The sequence below is a fragment of the Pteropus medius genome, unplaced genomic scaffold (assembly GCF_902729225.1).
Source record: "Pteropus medius unplaced genomic scaffold, Ma_sr-lr_union100, whole genome shotgun sequence".
Lineage (NCBI taxonomy): Eukaryota > Metazoa > Chordata > Mammalia > Chiroptera > Pteropodidae > Pteropus > Pteropus medius.
In genome coordinates this window covers 6,447,846-6,469,457 of record NW_024348242.1, presented here as the reverse complement: position 1 = coordinate 6,469,457, position 21,612 = coordinate 6,447,846, and the positions used below count along the sequence as shown (strand labels likewise).

The 21,612-nt window shown below is 40.2% G+C and overlaps 1 protein-coding gene across 1 annotated transcript in view; it reads right to left on the bottom strand.

Moving 5' to 3' along the window:
- Positions 1-21,612, bottom strand: part of ACAD10 (acyl-CoA dehydrogenase family member 10) — a 40,150-nt gene that overhangs the window by 14,500 nt on the left and 4,038 nt on the right. Inside the window, 8 exon segments of the mRNA XM_039879492.1 lie at positions 43-193; positions 4,018-4,199; positions 5,699-5,767; positions 9,202-9,343; positions 10,771-10,930; positions 11,628-11,786; positions 14,939-15,133; positions 16,573-16,721. Of these exon segments, the coding sequence (XP_039735426.1) occupies positions 43-193; positions 4,018-4,199; positions 5,699-5,767; positions 9,202-9,343; positions 10,771-10,930; positions 11,628-11,786; positions 14,939-15,133; positions 16,573-16,721 (1,207 nt within the window).

Sequence of the window (21,612 nt, the reverse complement as noted above, 5' to 3'; positions counted from 1 at the left end):
CATCATTGTTACATTTAAGCATTCGCTCCGCCTTGTGTCTACCTGAAGGCCCCATGCACCACTGTGGTCTTCTGTTGCCTGGGAAGATGCAGCAGCAGCCATTCAATGAGCCTCTCCATTGCCGGGATGGTGCTGGTCTCTGAGGCTCGATACTGCTTAATCCAGTTTTGCACCTGGCATGGAAAATAGTCCCCTGAGGGAAAGAGGATTAGGTGTGCCATTCCAACAATCTCCAAAGGTTTCAAAATTTCACCAGTGCCGTGAAACCCTTTATAATGCTCTGGGGCATCACTGTCCTGTGACTGGGGATTTCCCACAGGGTGCTCTGCTGCCCCCAGTTGGAAGCCATCGGCTATTTCACCTTGGCTGGATGGCGTGGTCTGGGCACTGTTCCCAGCCACGGTGGCCTCCAAGCCCGATCCTAGCCCTCTCAGAGGGCCTGTGAGCGTTCTCATAGTCGTTAGGAAATCCCGTTCTGACTAAACGACAGTGGCTGAGCATGGGCGCTGGGGCCGGTGCCTGGGTCTGAATCCCCAGCTCTGCCATTCTCTATCTCTGTGATCTTGGGCAGATTACTTAACTTCTCTGTGCCTCGTTTTTTTCCTCATTGATGAGATGGTCCTCATAGAGTTGTTGGGAGGATAAAATGTGGAAAGCTCCTGGAACTGTTCCTGGCATGTAGTATGTGGTACATGACTACTTGCTATTATTCAGTCATTTGCTAAGAAACCCAAGAGATAACCATAGTTGAGGAACTTGCAAGTTACATCTGGGACTGGACACTGAAAAGAATTCTGGAGTAATGTGGCTCACAGTCAATTTAACCTCTCTGAACCTCCTGTGAATGTACTGATACCCACATTCTGCAGGACTGTCATGAAGGCTAAATGAAATCCACACGTGACATGCCAAATGCAGAGCTGGCACAGAAGGCTGCTCAATGAATGGTGGCATTATTGTCATTGTCAATTACTAATTGTCACCATTGGTATAACTTATAATTAATAAATGATGTGTCGGATCCCCAGCTCTAAGCCAAGCCCTCACCCCTTATGCGAGAAAAAAATAGTCCCCAGAAGCTGAAGGGTTTGAAAGCAGGGACAGAGAGATCAAGCTCCTTCTGGGCCGTCCACTGCATGCTCAGGGCATCCGGACACCTGCCCTTTGGAGGATCCAACAGGGCCATGAGAGGTGGAGATCAAAATCCATGTAAATTTAACCCAAAACAAATCAAACCTTTAGAACTTCCAGTCTTCAGAATTAACAGGAAACAGAAGACAGCAGTAAATGAAACCATAAGGAAATAATTGAGACAAATCTGTAAGACAACTGACTTCGTTTCTTAAAAAATTCATTTAAAAAACAGGTATTGGAGGGACTGTGCTAGATCCTTTGATTGGATCCTGATTTGAAAAAAAAAAAAACTTATTTGTAAAAGATATAAGGGGGATAATGAAGAAATGTGAATATAGACTAGGTTTTAGAAATTCTAGAAAAATGGTACTGAGGAAAGTTCTTATTTTTAGGAAATGCATGCTGAATTCTTTAGGAATGAAGTGTCAAGGTCTCTACAACTTTGTTAATCATATACATACACTCACAAAGGGAAAGGTAAGCAAATATAGCAAAAGTTAACCATTGTTAAAATTAGTGGGCATAGATAGTTATTCATTGGACTATTCCATGTTTCTGTAAGTTTGAAAATTATTATAAGTCAAATAAGAAACTACAGGAGCTGAGCCTCTGTGGAAGGAGCCCCTCAAGGAACTTCCCCGTGTGGGTTTGGGACACCCCACCACACACCAACCCAGGGTGTACACGTTCACTTCTGTCTCATGGGAAGCAGATGCAGCTGCCCTGTGTCTCTGGCTCTGTTGGCTACTGGTCCCTAGCAGGCCCCCTGCCGAGGCACTGCATGTCCCTCCCAAGCAGCCTGCCCTCTGGGAAGAGAAGAGGGGATTAAGTGACACCCTTCCCCCCCCACCCCCCGCCGCCCCTCCTTCAGGGTCCTTAGTAGAAAGGGTCTTTGTGATAATCAGACTGTATCTAAAGGATCTTTGTTAACAGCATCTTTTGATTAGAAATCATGTTTGTGTGTTCTTTTTTTTCAACAAATTTAAATGTGTTCTCTTGAATAGATAACACATTGGCATGGCTAGAAATTTAAGTGACAAAAGGGAACTCAGTGAAGTCCTTCTCCTACCCCTCAGCCTGTCACTCAGTCCTTCCCCAAAGGCAACTCACATGATCAGTTTCTTAGGTATCCTTTTGGAGATATTCCTCACTTGTACAAATAAACATTTACATTTGTTTAAACACACTCCCCTTTTACACTAATGGTAGTGTATATACACACAGCCAGTACCCTGCCCAGCAGCTGGGTTCCCGACATAACTTGAGGAATTATGGGATGCTTGAAAGGAAGATCTGATGCCCTTACAGCTGGAGGCTCAAACTACAGCCAGTGGCCCAGGAGGCTGGTCCTGGGTCACATGAAATCACAGCAAATTTCTGCTTTGTCTCTTCATGCTAATAGGTCAGTGGAAAGAGCGTCAAAATAGTCCACTTTAAAAATAAAAGGCAAAGGATTCACTCAGCACACCAGAGAGATTTCCATAAGCTGTTCTCTTGCCATGGCCATCGTGGGATGTCACGGTGCCCATTACTTCATCTGCCTAATGCTTTATCTTCATTTAAAGCACTGGGACAGCTGCCACCTCATTTGCTTTTCACATCAGCCCTATGAGGGAGGCAAGGCAGGGCTTTTTTTTTTTTTTAACCAAACCTTACTATTGAGAAAACTGCGACAAAGCAGTGTGACTTGTCTAGGTCACTCAACAATTGACTTCTGATCCAGTGCTCTTTCCAAGTGAAACAATTAATCAATATCTGTTGTCTGCCTATTGGCCCTTTTACTGGTAACTAGGGCTGCCAGATAAAGTGTAGGATGCCCACTTAGATTTGAATTTCAGATAAACTATGGCTGCATTTTTAGTGTATTTCCCAATGAAACCACCAAGATGGAGGGAACCCCACACTGAACGTGTACCTCTGATCAATAGGTTAGAATATGGGGGGATGATACGGATCTAGCTGCACTTAGAAGGGGTAGAGCAGTGAAAACCCCTTCAGTTTGGACTAGGAATTTGGCAAGCTTGCTCTGTTGTAGCAAAGTGTCTTGAACTGTTAGCTTTGGGGACTCAGATCATGTGCCATATTTCTGCCAGGTTACCTGAGTAACCTGGCAGAAATATGTTAGGAAGTTGATGTACTTTGTCTGCATTGTAGCCTTTGATATGGTCCTACAGAAAACAGGCATGTTTTGGTTAAAAGCAGAGAAAGAGAGGAAAAAAAAAAACTTAGCTGAAAGATTCTTTTTGACTATGGCCAGGAATCTATACTGGTCAAGAGTCAGATAATCTTGACCAGTGAGATTCTTTGGCTCAGGCTGAAGTTTATGCTCGCAAAAGCATGGAGACAATGTGGTGGTGGTTACGAAACTGCATGCGTTTGTCAAGATTCCTAGAATGCTGCACTTCAATACACCAACTTAAAAAACAACCTAACAAAACCAAATGCTGGTGGGAATGTTTTTGTTTTAAAAAAAGGCAGAGAAAAACTATACAAACAAAATACCTTGGCACGATAGCATTTAAGAAATCTATCCCCGCTGAAAAGAATATTTAAGGCAAAGGGTGAAAAATGAAGAAAGATGCATCTTAACTACCCTTGGCAGGCATCAGGAAAAAGGATTTAAATAATCTAGTGAGATAAAAGTTGCAGGAAGAGAGATGATTCTGTAGTCCCTGAAGGGATTTATCCCAGGACGAAATGTCTAGGTAAGCAACACTTCCATCAAAATGACACTGGATTTCCAAGTGGCAGCTAATAAGCCCACCTCACGTTTCGCGAGCGCTTGGGCTTGGTGCGTTAACAGCCTGACGCCACGCACGTCCAGAAAGCAGAGGCAGCAGTGAGGACGTGTTCAGCACGAGAGGCCAGCTGCCTCAAGCTCACCTTGTTTCCTGTAGTCTCCTAGGCCTATGGCCTCAAGGTCCACACTGTGAATTTTGCACAAGACTCTGTTCATGGCAGTGTATATGGCCCACCTCTGGCTGGACTCTAAGCCTGGCAGAGAAGGGTCTTTGTAGATAAGGCCTGGGCAGTACTCCATCAGATAGAAGGGTGTGCCAATGACCCTGGGAGGGATACAGACAGGGTGTTGCAGTGACTCACAATGTGGCAGATAGTCACGGCACTGCTCTTCCTGTCCTGCGTGTGTGCTAAGTGCTGGGGAAGGGTTTGGACCCAGAATACGGGACATTTCCTTTCGCCTTTGCACACAGGACAGGGTTAGAAGTACTCTCTCCCAAACCAACCCACGTCCGCACAGCCCTGGCTATCCTTCCTGGCCAGCATGCCTCTCTCTTCAGTCCACCTGGAGAAGCCATCAGAACAGGTTTAAGTGTGGTAATATAGGACAGCAGCGTGCTGAGAGAGGGGGCTTTGGAGTCACACAGAACCAGGTTTAAGTCCTACCTCTTCCCCTTCCTAGCAGTGTGATTGTGAGGCACTTGCTAAACCTCTCTGAGCTTTGTTTTCTTTTTAATCTGTAAAACTTCAAAGGGTAGTTGTAGGAATTGAGAGCGAATATATACGGAGTGCTTGTCAAATGTGTCTGGTTCCAACGAGGGTTCAATAAATATCCCTTATTATTAATGTTATTTTTATCATTATCCAGTGGCATGAATGAAACATATGCCACCCTATAGTATTAAGGTGACACACTAAAGTGTCATTAATCCATCTTTTAGTCATTATTAGAAATCAGTTTATTATCTAAGAAGTTGTTTTGAAAATTCTACCATTATAACTTTATCCTGACTTGAACACAGTCTAGATATTAAGTTATATTATTAAATTATGGTTAATTATTTTAAGCGCAATAATGCTATGTTTATAAAAGAAAATATCTTTATTCTTAGGAAATGTATGCTGTCTGCAACTTATTTCAAAAAGTTCAACTAAAAATAATTTTTATATATAAAATATATTTATTTATTTCTAAAATAATTATGTATAAATTATTTTATTATATAATCATTACTATTTATATAAAATTATTTTATACATAAAATACACATACACATATACACATATACGCACACATATATAGAAAGGAAATGTGGCAAAATGTGAACAATATTTTAATGTAGATGAAGTGTAAATGGGTGCTCATTATACTACTTTTCTTCTCTCAACTTTTATGTTTCAAAATTTTCATAATTAAAAAGTTGGAGAAAAAGGAACAGACTCAAAAAGCATATTACAAAGCATTTTAAAAAGTTTTAAAAGACTACAATAAAATAATTAAACAAAAAACAACATAAAACTGGATGGTTACGTACTCTGAATGGTAAAAAAGATGTTTTTTACTGATTCTCACAAGAGCAGGCATTTCTTTGGAAGGCAGCTATGCTCCCCACTCCAACACCAATGAAAAAGGAGGAATTTCTTTATCATTCGAGATAACTTAAAGATCTGCGAACTTTTAGGGGAGATTGCTGTAATGTCTCTTTTCTCTCCCACCCAAATTTTATTTGTCTTTACTGTAACAAACTGGAATTTGAGTTAAGTATATTGGTTTTCCTCTTCTGCAGCTTGAATATACAATGGTAAAAATAAATCTGAATGTTACCTCGGATCTTCACAGAGGTCAAGAACCTTGAGGACAGGTATTCCAGCATTTGCAAGGGCTTTCATTATCCTGCCAGAACAACAAAAAAGTGAGCATCACTGCTGGCTGAACTGATGACACCTTCTTACAGTTATTGCTCTGATTTAAAAATTAGTACATGTGGAAATTAAAATGTAATTCTCAAAAGTATTCGACTGACCCAAAAGTAGGCAAGAAGAACAAAAAAACGGAACAAAGAAAAGAAATAGTGAAATTATAGACCTAAATCAAACCTATCAATAATTACATTAAACTTAATAGACTAAATGTTCCAGTTAAAAGATAGAAATTATCATATTGGGTAGAAAAGCAAGATCTAACTATGTACCGTCTACAAGAGACATACTTTAAACATAAAAATGTAGATGGAAAAAAATAAGTAGAAAAAAGTAAACAGATGGAAAGGTGAAGTACCATGCAATTGGTAAGCATAAGAAAGCTGGTGTAGCTACATTAATAATCAGGGGAAAAGCCCAAGTATTTGGAAATTAAATAACATGCTTCCATATAAGCCATGGATCAAAGAAGGAATCACAAGGGAAATTAGGAAATATTTCAAACACCAATAATAATAAAAATACAACATGTAAAAATTTGTGAGATGCAGATGTGTTTATAATTTCAAATACGCGTATTAGAAAAGAAGGAAGATTTTAAATCAGTGGCCTAAGGTTACACTTAAGAAGGTAAAAATAAACCTAGAGTAAGTAGATGGGAAGGAATAAAGATAAGAGCAAAAATAAATAAAATAGAAAACAACAGAAAAGTTCAGCAAACCGAATACTGGTTCTTTGAAAAGATCAAAGATCACAGTTGATAAATCCCTAGCTAGAATGATGAGAGATAGAAATAGAGAAACAGATAGAGATAAAGAGATATAGAGATGAGATGAGAGAGAAAATATAAATTATCAATCAATACTAGGAATGATAAAGAGGGGAGGTCACTATAGATCCTACATACATTAAAAAGATAATAAGGAATATTATGAAAAATAAATTCGATAGCTGAGATGAAATGGACAAATTCCTTGGAAATTACAACTTACCAAAACTAAAACAAGATGAAATATCTGAATAACCTAATATTTATTGGATTGAATTCATAGTCAAAAAACCTTTTCCTAAAGAAAATACCAGGTCCCAATGGTTTTACTGGTAAATTTTCTGAAACGTGTAGCGAAGAAATTTTTTAAAATTTTAAACAAAATTAATTTCTCAGTCTTATCACCAATAATTGGCTCCCGCTTTTGCCTGCCTGGTTTCCCATTCCCCTTCATGTTCTGATAATACCACCTAGACTTTCCTTTGAGAAACAGTTCTCCTTCAGTGTAGGTCCACATGGTTCGAGTGGGACTGACCCAACCCCTGCTTCCACGGATGGGCATAAAACCCAGATATGGCCAATCGGAACAATACATCCTCCTGACCACAGAGATTAGTTCGGGGACAAACCTGTGACCACATTGGGCCAATGAGTCAATCTCAGGAGGTATGCTGGAACGATCACTAGGGTTATCGAGGAAAGAAAGGTTGAGAGATGAAAAGAGAGAATGAATGGGTCCTGGTGACATTATCTGGGCACCTGAATCCAGCCATGCCTGCAAGATTTAAATTATGAAGCCAATAAAGTTTGTCACCTCTCCTCCTTTTTTATACTTAAGCCAGGCTGAGTGGGTTTCTGTCACTTGTAGCTGAAGACGAATACTAACATGCTGCCCAAATGTGACCATAGTAAACACTGTAGTTTGCTCCTTTTCGGCGTTTTTTTGTTTCAGTGCATAAGCCTTAAAAAAAAAAGTTAATATAATACAATAGTTTGTATCTGTTTTTTATTACATTACAATTTTATCATACACATTTTTATGTGATTATAGGTATACTTTCAATGGCTACGATAATAGCATGATCATTAAGACTGGGCTATGGAATGCCACTGCCCCTAGGTGTGAAGCCAGATTCCATCACTCAAATGCCTCTCTAAGCCTGACTTTCCTCATCTGTAAAATGGGGATCATAATAGTAACATATGGAGTTGTTGTGAGTTAACAATTCAAAGCATTTATTATAGTCCTGGAAGATACTAAACACTCAGTAAATGTTAGCTGTTATTATTATTGTTGTTATTTCAACAACTAGATATATCGAGGTTTACTTTTAATCATTTCCCAATTATTATAACTTTAGAGTGTTTCCAATTTTTCTTATAAACAACACGGTAGTGAGCATATCAATGCATATGGTTTTTTTCCTCTATTTAAGAGAGATCTCCGAATTGGAATTACAAAGTCTAAAAGTATGACTACTCTGAGGTTTTTAAGAAATTGTGTCATACTGTTTTCCAAAATAGTTGTTCAAATTTACATTTGGCATTTCATAAGCAGATACCATATTAGATTTCATTTTTGAATGCACATTTTATTCCTTTACTAAAATGGAAATTCTGTGCATTCCTGGATTGTTGGAATGTCATGCTAGCACTCCAAAATTCCTCAGTACCTCTGGGAATGGTCAGAGAGTTTGCAAGCAGGATGCATAAGACAGAGTGAGTGGTAGTTTTATATTTTAGGGTCTTTCTTTCATAAATACATACCTGCCATTACATGGGCATATATACAAATGTTCAGAAATAGCTATAGGTTTTCTCCTCTGATAAACCCCTAAGGCTTCATAACCATCAGTCACCAGTCCCTGCAACACTTGGAGAAGTCAAATTTCAGGAACCAAAAGTCCAGAGGAGACAGTAAAGAAAGAACAAGAAAGGGTCAGGAGCCAAAATCACATTGTCCTTACTACTCTCTGCAACTTTCCTTCTGCAGAGCATAATGGGCTGGAAGGAAGGAGGAAGCGGAAGTCTTCCAGAGAGGAAGTCCCGCCCCAGGGCCCATTCATCGCTTCAGTACTCACTTCTGAGACATTTGGAGCTCGTTTTTTTTTTTTTTTCCCCAACCAACCATGTTTAAATTTTCCTGTTCACAAAGGAAGCTATTTTATTTGGAATGAACTGTAACACATTTATTCTTTTAAACATTTTACTATGGAAATTTTCAAACATATATATGTATATATAGATAGATTCATATAAAAAACTCCCATGTACCCATCACCCAGTTTCCACAACCATCAACTCATGGCTGCGCTTCTTGGGTTACAGCCCCACTAATATATTGATGTTAAGACTAAAGGTCTTAGTCTCTAAGACTAAAGGGTGAGAATAAAGAATATCTCAATAACGCCTTTTTGCATCTAGAAGTTCTAAAAAATTCTCTTCTATAGATTTTGGTAAAGAAAACAAACTTATGAATAAAATTAGGTTACATGTTCTTATTTGAAACAATTTTAGAGAGTCACAGTTGTAGTTTTAAAGGTCTCAGGGCACTCGATGGAGTACTGACTTGTCTGCTCAGGGGCTACACTGCGAGGCAAGGCGGGGTGGCGAGGGTGCCCCGGGCCCTGAGAATTTACCTGAACTCTCTCTCTACTGTGCAAGCAGGTAGAAAGAGGGTCCCCGGGGGTTTCTTCCTCAGAAGTAGCTGATAGTCAGCCACCTTGATGTAGTAAGTTGGACTGGACAGCCTGTGATCAAACCGAAGTAGTTCCAATGGGCCTGCAAGTTTGGAAATAAAGAAAACTCAAACCAGCTCTGGAGGACAGACCTAAAAGACGTTCTCTCTTTCTAATGAGTTCGGCCTCTGGGATGCAGAACATCCTGATTTGGGATGCACTGTAAAACAAGCACCTCGTCCCTGGGTACCAAAAGTGGTTGAGACCTACTCGCTCAGGTCCAGAATCACATGCTGCTACAGTGTGGCAAAGGCCACTGGATTTAACCACAATAATATTCTCACTTTGCATAGGTGTCTAATTTTGTCCTTCTTGCCAACTCTTACTCGGAAGAAAAGCATTTTAGTTCTGTTTATCAACCACAAGCACAGTCATGGCAACCTATCTTGCTAAATGGAATGCTTTAAGCCTGAGGATGAAAAGTGCCCTTATGCATCTCTTAGCCTATACTCAGCCAAACCACGTCTGACACTGGCGTGACAGCTGAAAAGAGCTATGTAGAGGCCTACAGCTTGAGCCAAAGCTGCTTTCATGAGACGCGATTTCCCACCCCAGTAGGCTGAATTCCTTGGCTCCCTTGCAGAAACATCCTAATTAGCCCTCAGCTTCATAATAAGACTGAACTCTGGACACAGATTCATTTCACTTGTTCGGAAGAGCAGGAAATGGGAGTTTGCCTGAGTTATCTGGCTTGGTCAGCTAGGGCCACTCAGTCTACAGGTGTACCACCGTGAATGCACCTGAGCTCATTCTGATCTCAGAAGCTAAGCATGGTCAGGCCTGGTCAGTACTTGGATGGGAGGAAGGACCCCCTCAACTTCGTAGAGGCACTAAGAATACTCCAATCACTGGAAAACATCATAATGTGAAATTCCACACAAAAAGTCTTTTTCAAGGATCAAATAAATGGGTGAGACAAAACTCTATTACCAAGTAGAAATATCTTAAGAGCTCAAGAGGCACCTGATTTCTCAGGGTGGAATGTGAGAATAAGGGTGGGACCTTTAAAGAGATGGAGACAACTTGTCACATTTTATTTCTAGAAAACAATCCTACTTACTTTTTTATTAAAAATTATTGGGGTGACATTGATTAATAAAATCAAACTAGTTTTATATTCATGCAACTTTTAAGTCAACTTTACAAACAGGCTGTCATTTCTAAAAAATGAGAAACACTCAAACACCCCTGGGCGCATACTGCAGCCTGCGGGTCCCTCTCCTGGACTGTGACAGTCCTTTGCAGTGACTGCTACCACGCCACACCCTCAGGTGGGGATCCAGAAACAAGGAAGTTAATGCTTTTCCCCAAGCAAAACTGAAAGAAGCACTCAAGTCCACTGGGCCCAGTGGCTGTTTTCCTCACCACTTTGCCTCTTTGTCTCCAGCACATTCCGTTGCCTTTGCAAGTGAGAACCAGACTGAAAGCCTAGACTGGGAAAGAGTTAGCAAAATGCAAAAACTTAAATACCTGTAGTTTGGGTCCCCAGTAAGTCTTTGAGGTACTTCTCCAAGGAATCTTTTGGAATGTCCACTGTCTCGCTCACAGGGCGGGTGTTTGGCATAACCGTTCTCAATGTAAAACCCAGAAGAGCTTCTAATTCCTTTACTGCAGTCTCTGGATCATTCACCTGGTTTTAAAGAAAATACTGAACTTGCCACCAGTCGACCTCTCTCTGCTCTCTAAGAGGGTAGTTTTTAGAGGGAAATATCCAAGAAGTCAGTTTTCTTAGTAAAGACTTTGAAATCAAGGTATTCAGCTAACAAGGAAGATGCAGACCGCGCTTCCTCTTCTATTTAATTCTTAACCACATTACACTTTCTATCTGCTGGGAAGAGTCTATGATACTCTCTCATGCCAGGACGGGAGAATACTGGGCTGCAGCATCCACTCTGTCCCTGTGGGCCTGTCAGCTTCATGGTGAAAACTCAAACGTGGAAGCTGGACAGAGAACCCCTTCACGTGGCTTCTTGTGTTCACAGTTATGGCCTGGGGTGGTCTGTGTGGCTGGTGGCTGCTGGCCTCACACCCAGAAGAGCAACACCAGAGCAGCCTGACGGCGCTCCCAAAGGTCTAAAGCCTGCCAGCCATCTCCTTCTGTAATGCTTCTTGAGCTGCCTTCTTAGTACACGCCTGTCTTACTTCTTATTGAAAATACAAGCAGGTAGTCACTCATATATCATAATTAATAATAATAATAAAACACTATGACAATATGGGAGAAAACCACTAAAGGCAGCTACAACTATGCATGGAAGAGGACAGCACAGAAATGCTTACACTTAGGCCTGGCACACAATAGGGGTTCAAAAAACAGTGGCCATTACCTTAATGGTGTGAAGACCAAGGCTGGCAGCTGCTTTGAGATTTCGTTCAAGATCGTCGAGAAAGATGGACTCAGAAGGCTGCAGGCTGAGACGCTCCAGGCACAGCTTGTAAATCCTGGGGTCCGGCTTACAGACACCTTCCTGGCAGGACTCCACGACCTGAGAAAGGGACAGGAATGAGAGAGAAATGTCTCTAAAAGTGGTGCTTCCACATGCACACTGGCATATTTTTTTTTAAAACAAGAACAGAGGAGGACAGTTGAAATTTGTAACAGGTAACTTAAAAGCATTATGATAGGAAATAGTGTTGCTTTTGTAATTTTAGTAATCTGGAAATAGTGGGTTACAACCTGGAGGCAAACTCAGAAAATCGAAGTTCGGGTTCAGATACAGTGACTTTCTGCGAACAGGTTTCATCATCAGTGAAATAGGAATACTAATAGCCATCTGACCTATCTTAATGGTTGAGGCAAAACTTGAATGAATTCCAAAATGACAAAGAATTTTGCTGATGTAAGATATTGTGGCTACACCGAGTAGAGGAAAAGCTGTACATTTCAGCTTTAGGGGAAGTATTTCACCTTTCCCCCCCAGAAATCAGGCACTGTTTACTGTTATAAATGAAATATCTATATTTCGGAAGTTAAAAAACAGCCATCCTCAATTTATATAGATAAACCGCATAGGAAGGGCTGACATCAAAGAGACTGTCAGTGGTAAAGAAACTTCCTTTCTTGCAAGAACCTCCTGTATCTTGATGGCCTTGCTTCAACTGTGTATCTGATCTGGAACCAGGGGAGCTGCTGAGTGTTCCAAGAGAACCCTGAAAAAGCCATCCTAGTGTTAGGCCATCTCTCATCCAGCAACTCCCTGGAAGTCTTCTTACAATGTCCCAGGGCTTAATCTCCTATAAAGTGCGCCTCACTGACCATAACAGCCTGTAGCCATAGCCTCAGGTCTGCCCTAAGAATAGAACTAAATCCCTGGCTCTCTCTGGGAATGACCCTCTCTCCAAGACCAAGGACAAACTCTAGTCCATGTTGGCGTTATTCAGAGTTGTGTGAGAACTGCACTTTCTGGTAAATCAATGTCCCGGACCTCTCTACCTACTCTTTCTGGTCTCCTGAGGACCTGCACGTGCTAAAAGAAGACAAAGAAGCTCCTACAGGAAATGTCAGTAGAGGTAGCAAGGAAGCTGGGTATTACAGACTGTGATCAATGTACTGGGCTGCAGGGACGCTGCAAGGCGGTACCAGCTGGAACAAGATGAGAGAGGGCCGGGAGCCCAGGGGATGGGGCCAAGCACTGACAAACAGACATCTCTTCTCATAGGTGATTACATTTGGGGAAAGTTAAAAAAATTCTAAAAATTTAAGTTTGATAAAATCCCTGCCCTTCTCTTTCTGTTCTACCTGGTGAAAAAGTTCTAGAGATTGGTTTCACAACAATCTGAATGCACTTAATACTTAAAAATAGTTAAGATTGTGAATTTTATATAATGTGTTATTTTACAATAAAAAATCATGTAAAATTTTTTTAATTAAAAAAATTAGATGAAATGCTTTTTAGAAAGCCACATACACCTCAGCAGAGACAGATCCCTCTAACGTTGGTTGAAGCCTCCAGTGTTGACAGAGACCATAGCAGTGGTTACACTATCTTTACCCTTATCAAAAAATTTTTTTTTTCTTATAGCTTTAGAGAACAAACATCGAAACCCTTGCTCTTTAGGAAATGGATTTTTAAAACTCCAGGTCTCCTGCAGACCTAGAATATGAAAACCCATTAGAAAAGCTGCTGGAAGGTACACGCCAGAGAGCCAGTCAAGTCTGAAAAAACAAGTCCATTGTTTTAAAGAAGGTCGCAGATCTTTTAAACCATAACTTCTAGTGGAAGAGCCCGGTGTGAGCTCGGCCAATTTAATTTGTCTAGATGAAACCGCACTTGATGGAAGGGGTCTCTAAAAATAATCACAGTGTATTGAATACTTAACTATTTGCCAGGCACTTTGCGGAGTGCTTTGCATGCATTATCTCCTGGGATCCACACAGCTAACTACAACAAAGAAATTGCTATTTCTGTACTACAGGTGAGAAGACTGAGGTTCAGGGAAGCAAGGCTACCAGTCATGGTCACCAAGCTCACAAGCTGCGGAGACAGGATTGGAATCTGGCCAAGGTCCCTGAGCACTTGGAAGAGAGGGGATGGAGCTTGGAGGGCCACATCGTGGAATAGTGGAGAAAACAGCAATCCAAGCAGGTCAGGAGCCAGGCAAAGTGTCCAGAGGGGAGAGAACTCTGTCTTTGCTAGGCTTCCTTTAAGAAGCAGAGAAAAAGTAGACGGTGGAAACAGAATTAAGTTGAGAGGTTAACTTCCAACACTTGTGCTCTGAACTTCTGCCTGTCAATTCTATTGGATTTTATGTTCTAAGACAGCACTATCCAAAAGAACTTTCTACAATGATGGAAATGCTATATCTCCAATATAGTAGCCATTAGCCACATGTGGTGACTAGGCACAGTCAACATGTTCAGTATCCCTTCACACTTAGCCAGTACCTGGCACATAGTAACTGCTCAACTGAATCTGTTTTCTGCCCGAATGAAGTTTAAGCAAGTCATCTATCAATAATTCATATTTATCCCAGGATAATGATCTATCTTCTCTTAGGGAAATGGGAATCCTTCATAGAGGACCATTATCTCAACTCAGTATATTCTTAGGGTACTTTGACAGTCTAACACTGCATGCGTTGTTTAATACAATAGCCATTAGACATAATGTGATTATTTACATTTAAATTAATGAAAAGGAAATAAAATTCAGTTCCTCGGTGGCACTAGCCACATTTTAAGTGCTTAATAGCCATATGTTACTAGTCACAATCATATTGTACATTTCCATTATTGCAATAAGCTTTATTGAACAGTGCTGGTCTAAGGATTAATGCCATAGAAATAGAAGGCAACGTGGTTGGTCTTTGAAGAAAAAGGTCAAAGGGCCCATTAAGATGTGAGGGCTGATGGAAGCAAATGTGTTATATGATGACTATGGTTCAAATTTAGAATATAAGGGAGTCTATAAGCTGAGGTTTCAACCAGTTAACAAATTTCATAAATGTCTGGCCTTGCTAAGAGCTCAGTGATATTTTAAAAGTCCTCTTTTCAACCTGTTATTTCTAAACCTAACATAGTTACATGACTGAATAAAAAACCTGTTCACTCGGACCTGCTAAAAGGCAGCTAAATGTTGCACCCCGCAGTAAAGACAGACTCTGTTTTGACCATTGTTCTGGATCACTTCAAGCTTACCACATCAAACTGTTTCCGGTCCAGGGGCAAAAAGCTTTTCCCATTGGATAGATAAAAATTATTGCTCAAGACTGCAGTCTTTAGGCCTTTTGCCCGAATGCGAGTTATGGCCTCAGTCATCACTGGGAACTGCTTCGCCACTTCCTTGCTGGTCAGCACAGAGAAAAAGGAGTCCACAGGCACAGACATCTTTGACTAAGAATGGGGGAGGAGACCGAAGAACCAGCAATCATTAAGAGTAAAGACAGCTTATTAAGAGTGAAAACAGAGGACAATACATATTCCCAGCTTCCAACTGCCACCTGGCTATAAAAGCCCTGCCTGGCCTTTGGCTTGGTGCCTAAAGGAATCCTCTCCCCTGGCCATTGTGCAGAACCTTACATATAAGGTTATAAAAAGTATCTAAGTCTTAGGGTTACAATGGTTAGGGAATGGAGCTATTTCTATCAATATTCCACTTAAATGAGTTCTTTATTACACTCGTAGTTTATCAATTTCAAAAAGTAGCAGGATACGAAAAGAGGCTCATTAAACTCTAAAAGTATGTTAAGCAGATGTCATTTAATTTTTAATCATCCAGAAGACATTTAATGATTTTGTATTGCCTCAGCATCACCATGATGAACTTTAGTTTCTGATCAATTATTTGCTTTTAAATTCAATCTGTGTGGGTTTTGAAAACTCTATGTTTCAAATCTGCAAAAGCAAGTCTGCTACTTTATACACACATATATACATGCATGCATTTTATAACAGCTTTGTTAAAGTATAATTCACGCACCATACAATTCACGCACTTACACTGTACAATTCAATAGTTTTTATTATATTCATGAAGTTGTGCAACCATCACCACAATCAATTTTAGAACAGTTTTATCACCCTGAAAAGACACCCAATACCCATGAGCAGTCACTCTCCACCACCCCCACGATACTCCCAAATAGTGATACTAGAAAATCACTAATCTACTTTGTTTCTTACAGACTGACCTATTCTGGACATTTCATGTAAATGGAATCATACAATGTGGCAATACGTGGTCTTTTTTGACTGGCATTTTCTTTCACTTAGCATATTGTTTTTAAGATTTTATGTGTGTGTGTGTGTGTGTATACACACATACATATAATTGTGGTAAAATATACATAACATAAAATGTACTATTTTAACAACTTCAAGAGTACAGTTGAGTGTCATTAAATGCATTCCTTGTTGTACAGCCATCACCACCATCCATCCATAGAAGTCTATTTACTATAGTTTAAATTTTATTTTAGCAGGGTTACTGTAAAGGCTATACGAGTTAACATAAAGAACTTAGAAAAATGCATAGTACAGTGAAAAGGCTCAATATTATTGCCTTAAATAAGCTTTCTGCTCAAGGCCATTAATCAGACAGCTCCCATTTCAGATGAAGGATAGTTGACAGAGAAACTTAGTAAAGAACAATTTTACTTATTCATGTATGCAGTTAAAGTTGAGTACCTGGGGATAGAAGAAATAGCTTAAAAACTTACAATGGATTAGTAGACCTTCACTCCTTTATTTGTGGTTTAATAAATATGAATGAGTGTTACATCTACTACTCCAGGCAAAAAGAATATGGAAATTCAAATAGGTTTATCACTCACAATTTCAGAGCAGAGTCTCCCAAATTCTTGTAAGAAATCCTCTTTTGTTGTCTCTCCTCTCATAAATTTCATCCAGAGCCCATTTTCACCACCTGAGATGAAGGCCTTCAATATAGTTCCAGAAGGGATGTGATTTTGTACCTCCCACTCTATAGGAAGTAAAATATGCAATAAGTGAAATACATCAGCAAATGGCTGGGGTTCAGGTAGCTCAGGGGAATTACCATACCAGTTCCTGTGGCATCTTGGTGGTGTCAAGTGCGTTCTATTGGGAATTCGCAGAAATTCAGGAAATGCGAAATCTCAGCCTTAGATCTCCAAGGGAATAGCGATGCTAATTTGTGCGACGGAGGGGACACTGCTGCTAAGCCTCGCATCCTTATCACCTGCTTGAGATGACTGGACATCGCATTATAAATTTTATTCCCTGGCCTCTCATTAGCTAGCTCATTTACATTAGGTCACTCACGCAGTCCTGTCCACATAGGAAGGAAGTACATGAGGTAATAAGCCAGAGTCTGACAGCACTCTAAAACAAGCCCTTTGTTTTGTAAACTCTAGTCATCTTTTATGGCACTGTAACTGATACACTGAAACATTCAGTTGGGGGATGCTGCCTTTACAGAATAAAGAAGAAAATTTCTATCCACAAAGAGCTAAGAATGGATGGATCAGCATTTGTGTATACTAGAAACATTTGGACAGAGCTGCTTGTTCTTGTACAAGGTTGTTTTTTCTTTCTATAATATAGCTGCTATGGCATTCATAATTATATCTAAGACACAATATACTTTACAAATATACATAGCATTCATAATTATATCTAAGACACAATATACTTTACAAATATCTTTTGTTTTGATAAAGTAGTGACTATGCTTTGAAAATATTTCAGACAATGTAGGAAGGTATAAAAAGGAAAATAAAATGACAAGCAATCCCATTCTTCAGAAATAAACAATATTACCAATTTGCTGTATGTCTTTTGAGAACAGCAAAGTTTTTATAACTCAATCCAAATAGTAATACTTCTTTAATTTTAGAACTAAAGCATATAGCATTTTTTATGGCCTCAGAGTTGGCAAGCATGTAAGGAAACTGGCACTCTCATGCACTGTTGATGGGAATGTAAACAAGTACAACCTCCACGGAGAGCAAAATTTTAAATGCACATATATTTGATATAGTAATTCCACTTCTAGGAATTTCTCCCAGATATATTTATAAAAGTAAGCAAAGATTACACACAAAGCTGTTTGTACAGAGTTGCTTTTTTGAAAAAAGAACTAAAAACTTAAATGTATGTTAATAAAGGGCCTGTAAAGTCAACTATGGTAGCTCAATATAAAGGAATATCGCACAGATGTTAAAATGTATAAACTAGACCAAAAGTCTGCAAAATATGGCCTAGGGGTGAAATCTGTCTCCATCTGATTTTGTAAATAAAGTTTTATTGGAACACAACCACAACTATTCCTTTACTATTGTCTATTGCTGCTTTCTCCTTACAACAGTGGAGCTGAAGAGTTGTGACAGAGACATATTGCTTGCAAAGCCTATCTAGCCCTTGATAAAAAATATTTGCTAACCCCTGAACCAGACCTATGCTAACTGATGTGAAAAGTTGTCAAGACAGTCTATTGAGTCAAAAAAAAAAAAAAAGCTGTGAAACAGCTTGGAGAATATGATCCAATTTGTGTATACACATTTTACACACACGTCATACACTTACTCTCATATATGTATTTAGGCATTTTTTTAAAGGACAAATACAAAACTTTTCACAATGATAACCAATGAAGGCTGGAGCCGACCAGGGAGGGGTGGAGATGGCAGCTGGAAATTTACCTTTGTGTTTTACGCACCTTTAGCACAGACTATTCAATAACTAAGGCAGGCATAACTGAGTTTCAATATGGAAAAAAATTAAATCCCTATTTCACACCATCAAGAAATAAATTCCCAACGGATTAAATACCCAAATCAGAAAAATGAAACTCTAAAACTTAAAAAACAATACAGAACATCTTTATGAACTTAAAGAAGAAAAGACTTTCATCAAGCTCAAGCCATAAAGAAAAACAGATGATTTTGATGACATCGAAAATGATAAGTTTGGCTCTTTCCATCTTCAGCTTCCACACTGAGAGGGGCTGAAACCAGGTCCACGCACCTGCAAGAGGTGGTGTGCGGAACTGCTCCAGCTTCCTGATTAAGAGGGACAAACAGACGTATAGCACCTGACCCAATAGTGGGCTGATTCACCGCAAGACTGCGGGCATGGAGCCAGCGGCTGACAGCAAAGGTGTGGTGAGTGTCAAGAAGCAAAAAGCTGGCCAGGGAAAGCCAGCCACCTCGTACGCGTGGCCCGCCGTCAACAAAAATGCTCAAGCGTCCCTCAGAGGCATCTGGCTCAGGATCCACAAGAATGAGTACCAACTGGATCCACCAGTGGCCGCTACCCACAGAGCCAGCACTAACCCGTGCAACCATAAGCCTGTGATAGTGAAGAGAAAGCAGACCCGCCCCATTTAGAGCTCCTGACTACCCTCACTCCCAAAGCAATAAAGGTGCCAACTTTTCTAAAACGAAAAAATAAAAAAATTTGGTACAGTAAAAGCATTATGAATAAAAGACAAAACACAGAAGAAAGAAAATATTTGCAAGTGATATAGTAGACAAAAAATTTATTTCAAGTCAACAAAAATGAATAATTCACAGAAAGGGAAAACTGAATGACCAACAAATATACCAAAAAGAAAAAAAAAAAAGCTCAACCTGAATATTAAATAACATAGAGGGGGAAAAAAACCCACAGAGATAGCATTTACATCCATCACACTGACAAACGTGATCACATTATACTACCTGTATAGAATGCTAAGGTGTTTGGGCTCTACTCTGAGTTTTTTGTCATGTGTATGCCGATTTAATAATAAACTAGTAGCTTACATCAGGAGTTGGCAAACTTGCTGAAAAGGGCCAGACATGGACAGAATGTAAACGAATGGGCATGGTTGTGTTCCAAAAAAAAACTTCATTTTCACGGACACAAATTTAAATTTTGTATAGCTTTCACATGTCACAAAATATTCTTGTTTTGACATTTTTCTACTATTCAAACCATAAAAACCATCCTTGGCTAACAAGCCACACAAAGGCATATACCAGCAACCCAGGTTTGGCCTACAGGCCGTAACTGACTGACCTCTGGCATAAATGTACAAAAAATATTAAGAGTATGGTATTTGAGATGATCTTAATTCTAGTATTTGCTTATGAGAGCCACAAGATTTACTGAGTGCTCAAAAGAGTGCCTTGAGCTGAATAATATACCATTTAGCTTGTCATTAAAAATATGAGTAGGATCTGAGTAGGTAGAGGTGGCTGGGAAGGGTATCCGCCAGCAGAAGGAACAGAACTTGCAAAGGCACAGGACTATAAATGTGTTTGGCAAGTTTTGAGAACAAGTAGTCTATGGCAGCTGAAATGTGGACACACGGTGAAAAACAGTTTACAGAAGGACACGAGGGCTGACTGTGAGAGGCCTTGAATACCAGGCAAAAGCTTCCGGATTTAACCTAAGAGACAAAATGCAGGCACTCAAGGACTGGATGCACGGGACAGAAGTGAATAGGTTCTCAAGATAGTCTGAAGAAAGTCAAGAAAATTCCTCCTCAGTAATCTTTATGTTCTCCGTAAAAGAGGAGATTTGACTGTCTGCCACGTCTGAAGGTTTGGGGTTGGGGCTATGAAGACTCGCAGGGCAGTTTGGAATGGCCCTGTGGTAAAAGCAGAGGAATGTGAGTGGAAGAATAGAGAGGCTGAGGGCCCAGCTACCTCTGCAGCTAAAAAAAAAATAGCTCACTTAGCCATTTTGCATAGCTGGGTAATTTTTTATCCAAGAGTATAGAAAACCTGTACTTGAGTTGATCTGCCATGGAGAATTGCTCAACCAGCCACCATAGTAAGTCAAAAGGATGGGAACAGCTGTTTGGCCCTTTTTCCTTCCTGCTGACTGGAATGAGAATGTAATTGCTGGAGGTGAAGCAGCCAAGACAGACAATGAGGTGAAACTGGAAATGAAGAGTACTCACAGCAGAGCAATACGACAGAAAGAACCTGAGTTCTTGATGTCATAGAAAACACACTGGCCCCAGACCACATGCCAGGCCTTTCATGTGCAAAAGAAATAAACTTATATCTTGTTTCAGTCACTGTTTTGTTTGACTTTCCAACACCTGTAGCCAAAACTAACCAAGCTTAAGTCAGTTGAGTAGGAAATGTAAAACTGGCAGGAGCTGATAAAGGATTAGAGACTAGAGGTTTTATCATGTAGGTTTACAGCAGCAGTCTCCAGCCTTTGTGGCACCAGGGACTGGTGCTCCTATGAGAATCTAATGCCTGATGATCTGAGGTGGAGCTGAGGCAGGGATGCTAGTGCTGGGGAGCGGCTGCAAATACAGATGAGGCTGCAAATACAGATGAAGCTTCACTGGCTCATTGCTGCTCACCTCCTGCTGTGCAGCCCAGTTTTTAACAGGCTGTGGACCGGTGGGTTGGGGACCCCTGGTTTAGAGGAAGGTTGATAGAAGAGGGCAGACTGTGATCAAAGGTGGGGGAATTTCAGCATTCAAGATTTCGAAAGTAGCAGTTCTCAGGGAAAGGTAGAACAATTGTTATTGTTCTACCAGTAACAATAACAATGATAGTTTTATCACTCATTGAGAATTTAAGATGAGCACTCCCTGTGCTAAGCAAGCGCTTTCCATAGATTCTCATTTCACTCTCCTCAAACCCAAAAGTGGTAGGGACTGTTATTAGCCCTAATTTAATGATGAGGAAACTAAGACTCGGAGAAGTTGAATAATTTGCCCAAGATACTCAGCCACTAAGTGGTGCTTGGAATTTGATTCAAGAGCCAGAATATTACTTGCTGGTACACACTGCTGCCCAAATGTTCCTGTCTGTCTCCCCCCTACCACTCTCCGTTCCCCCACTCCCACCCCCACCCTGGTCTCCAAAAATGAAATAAAATGA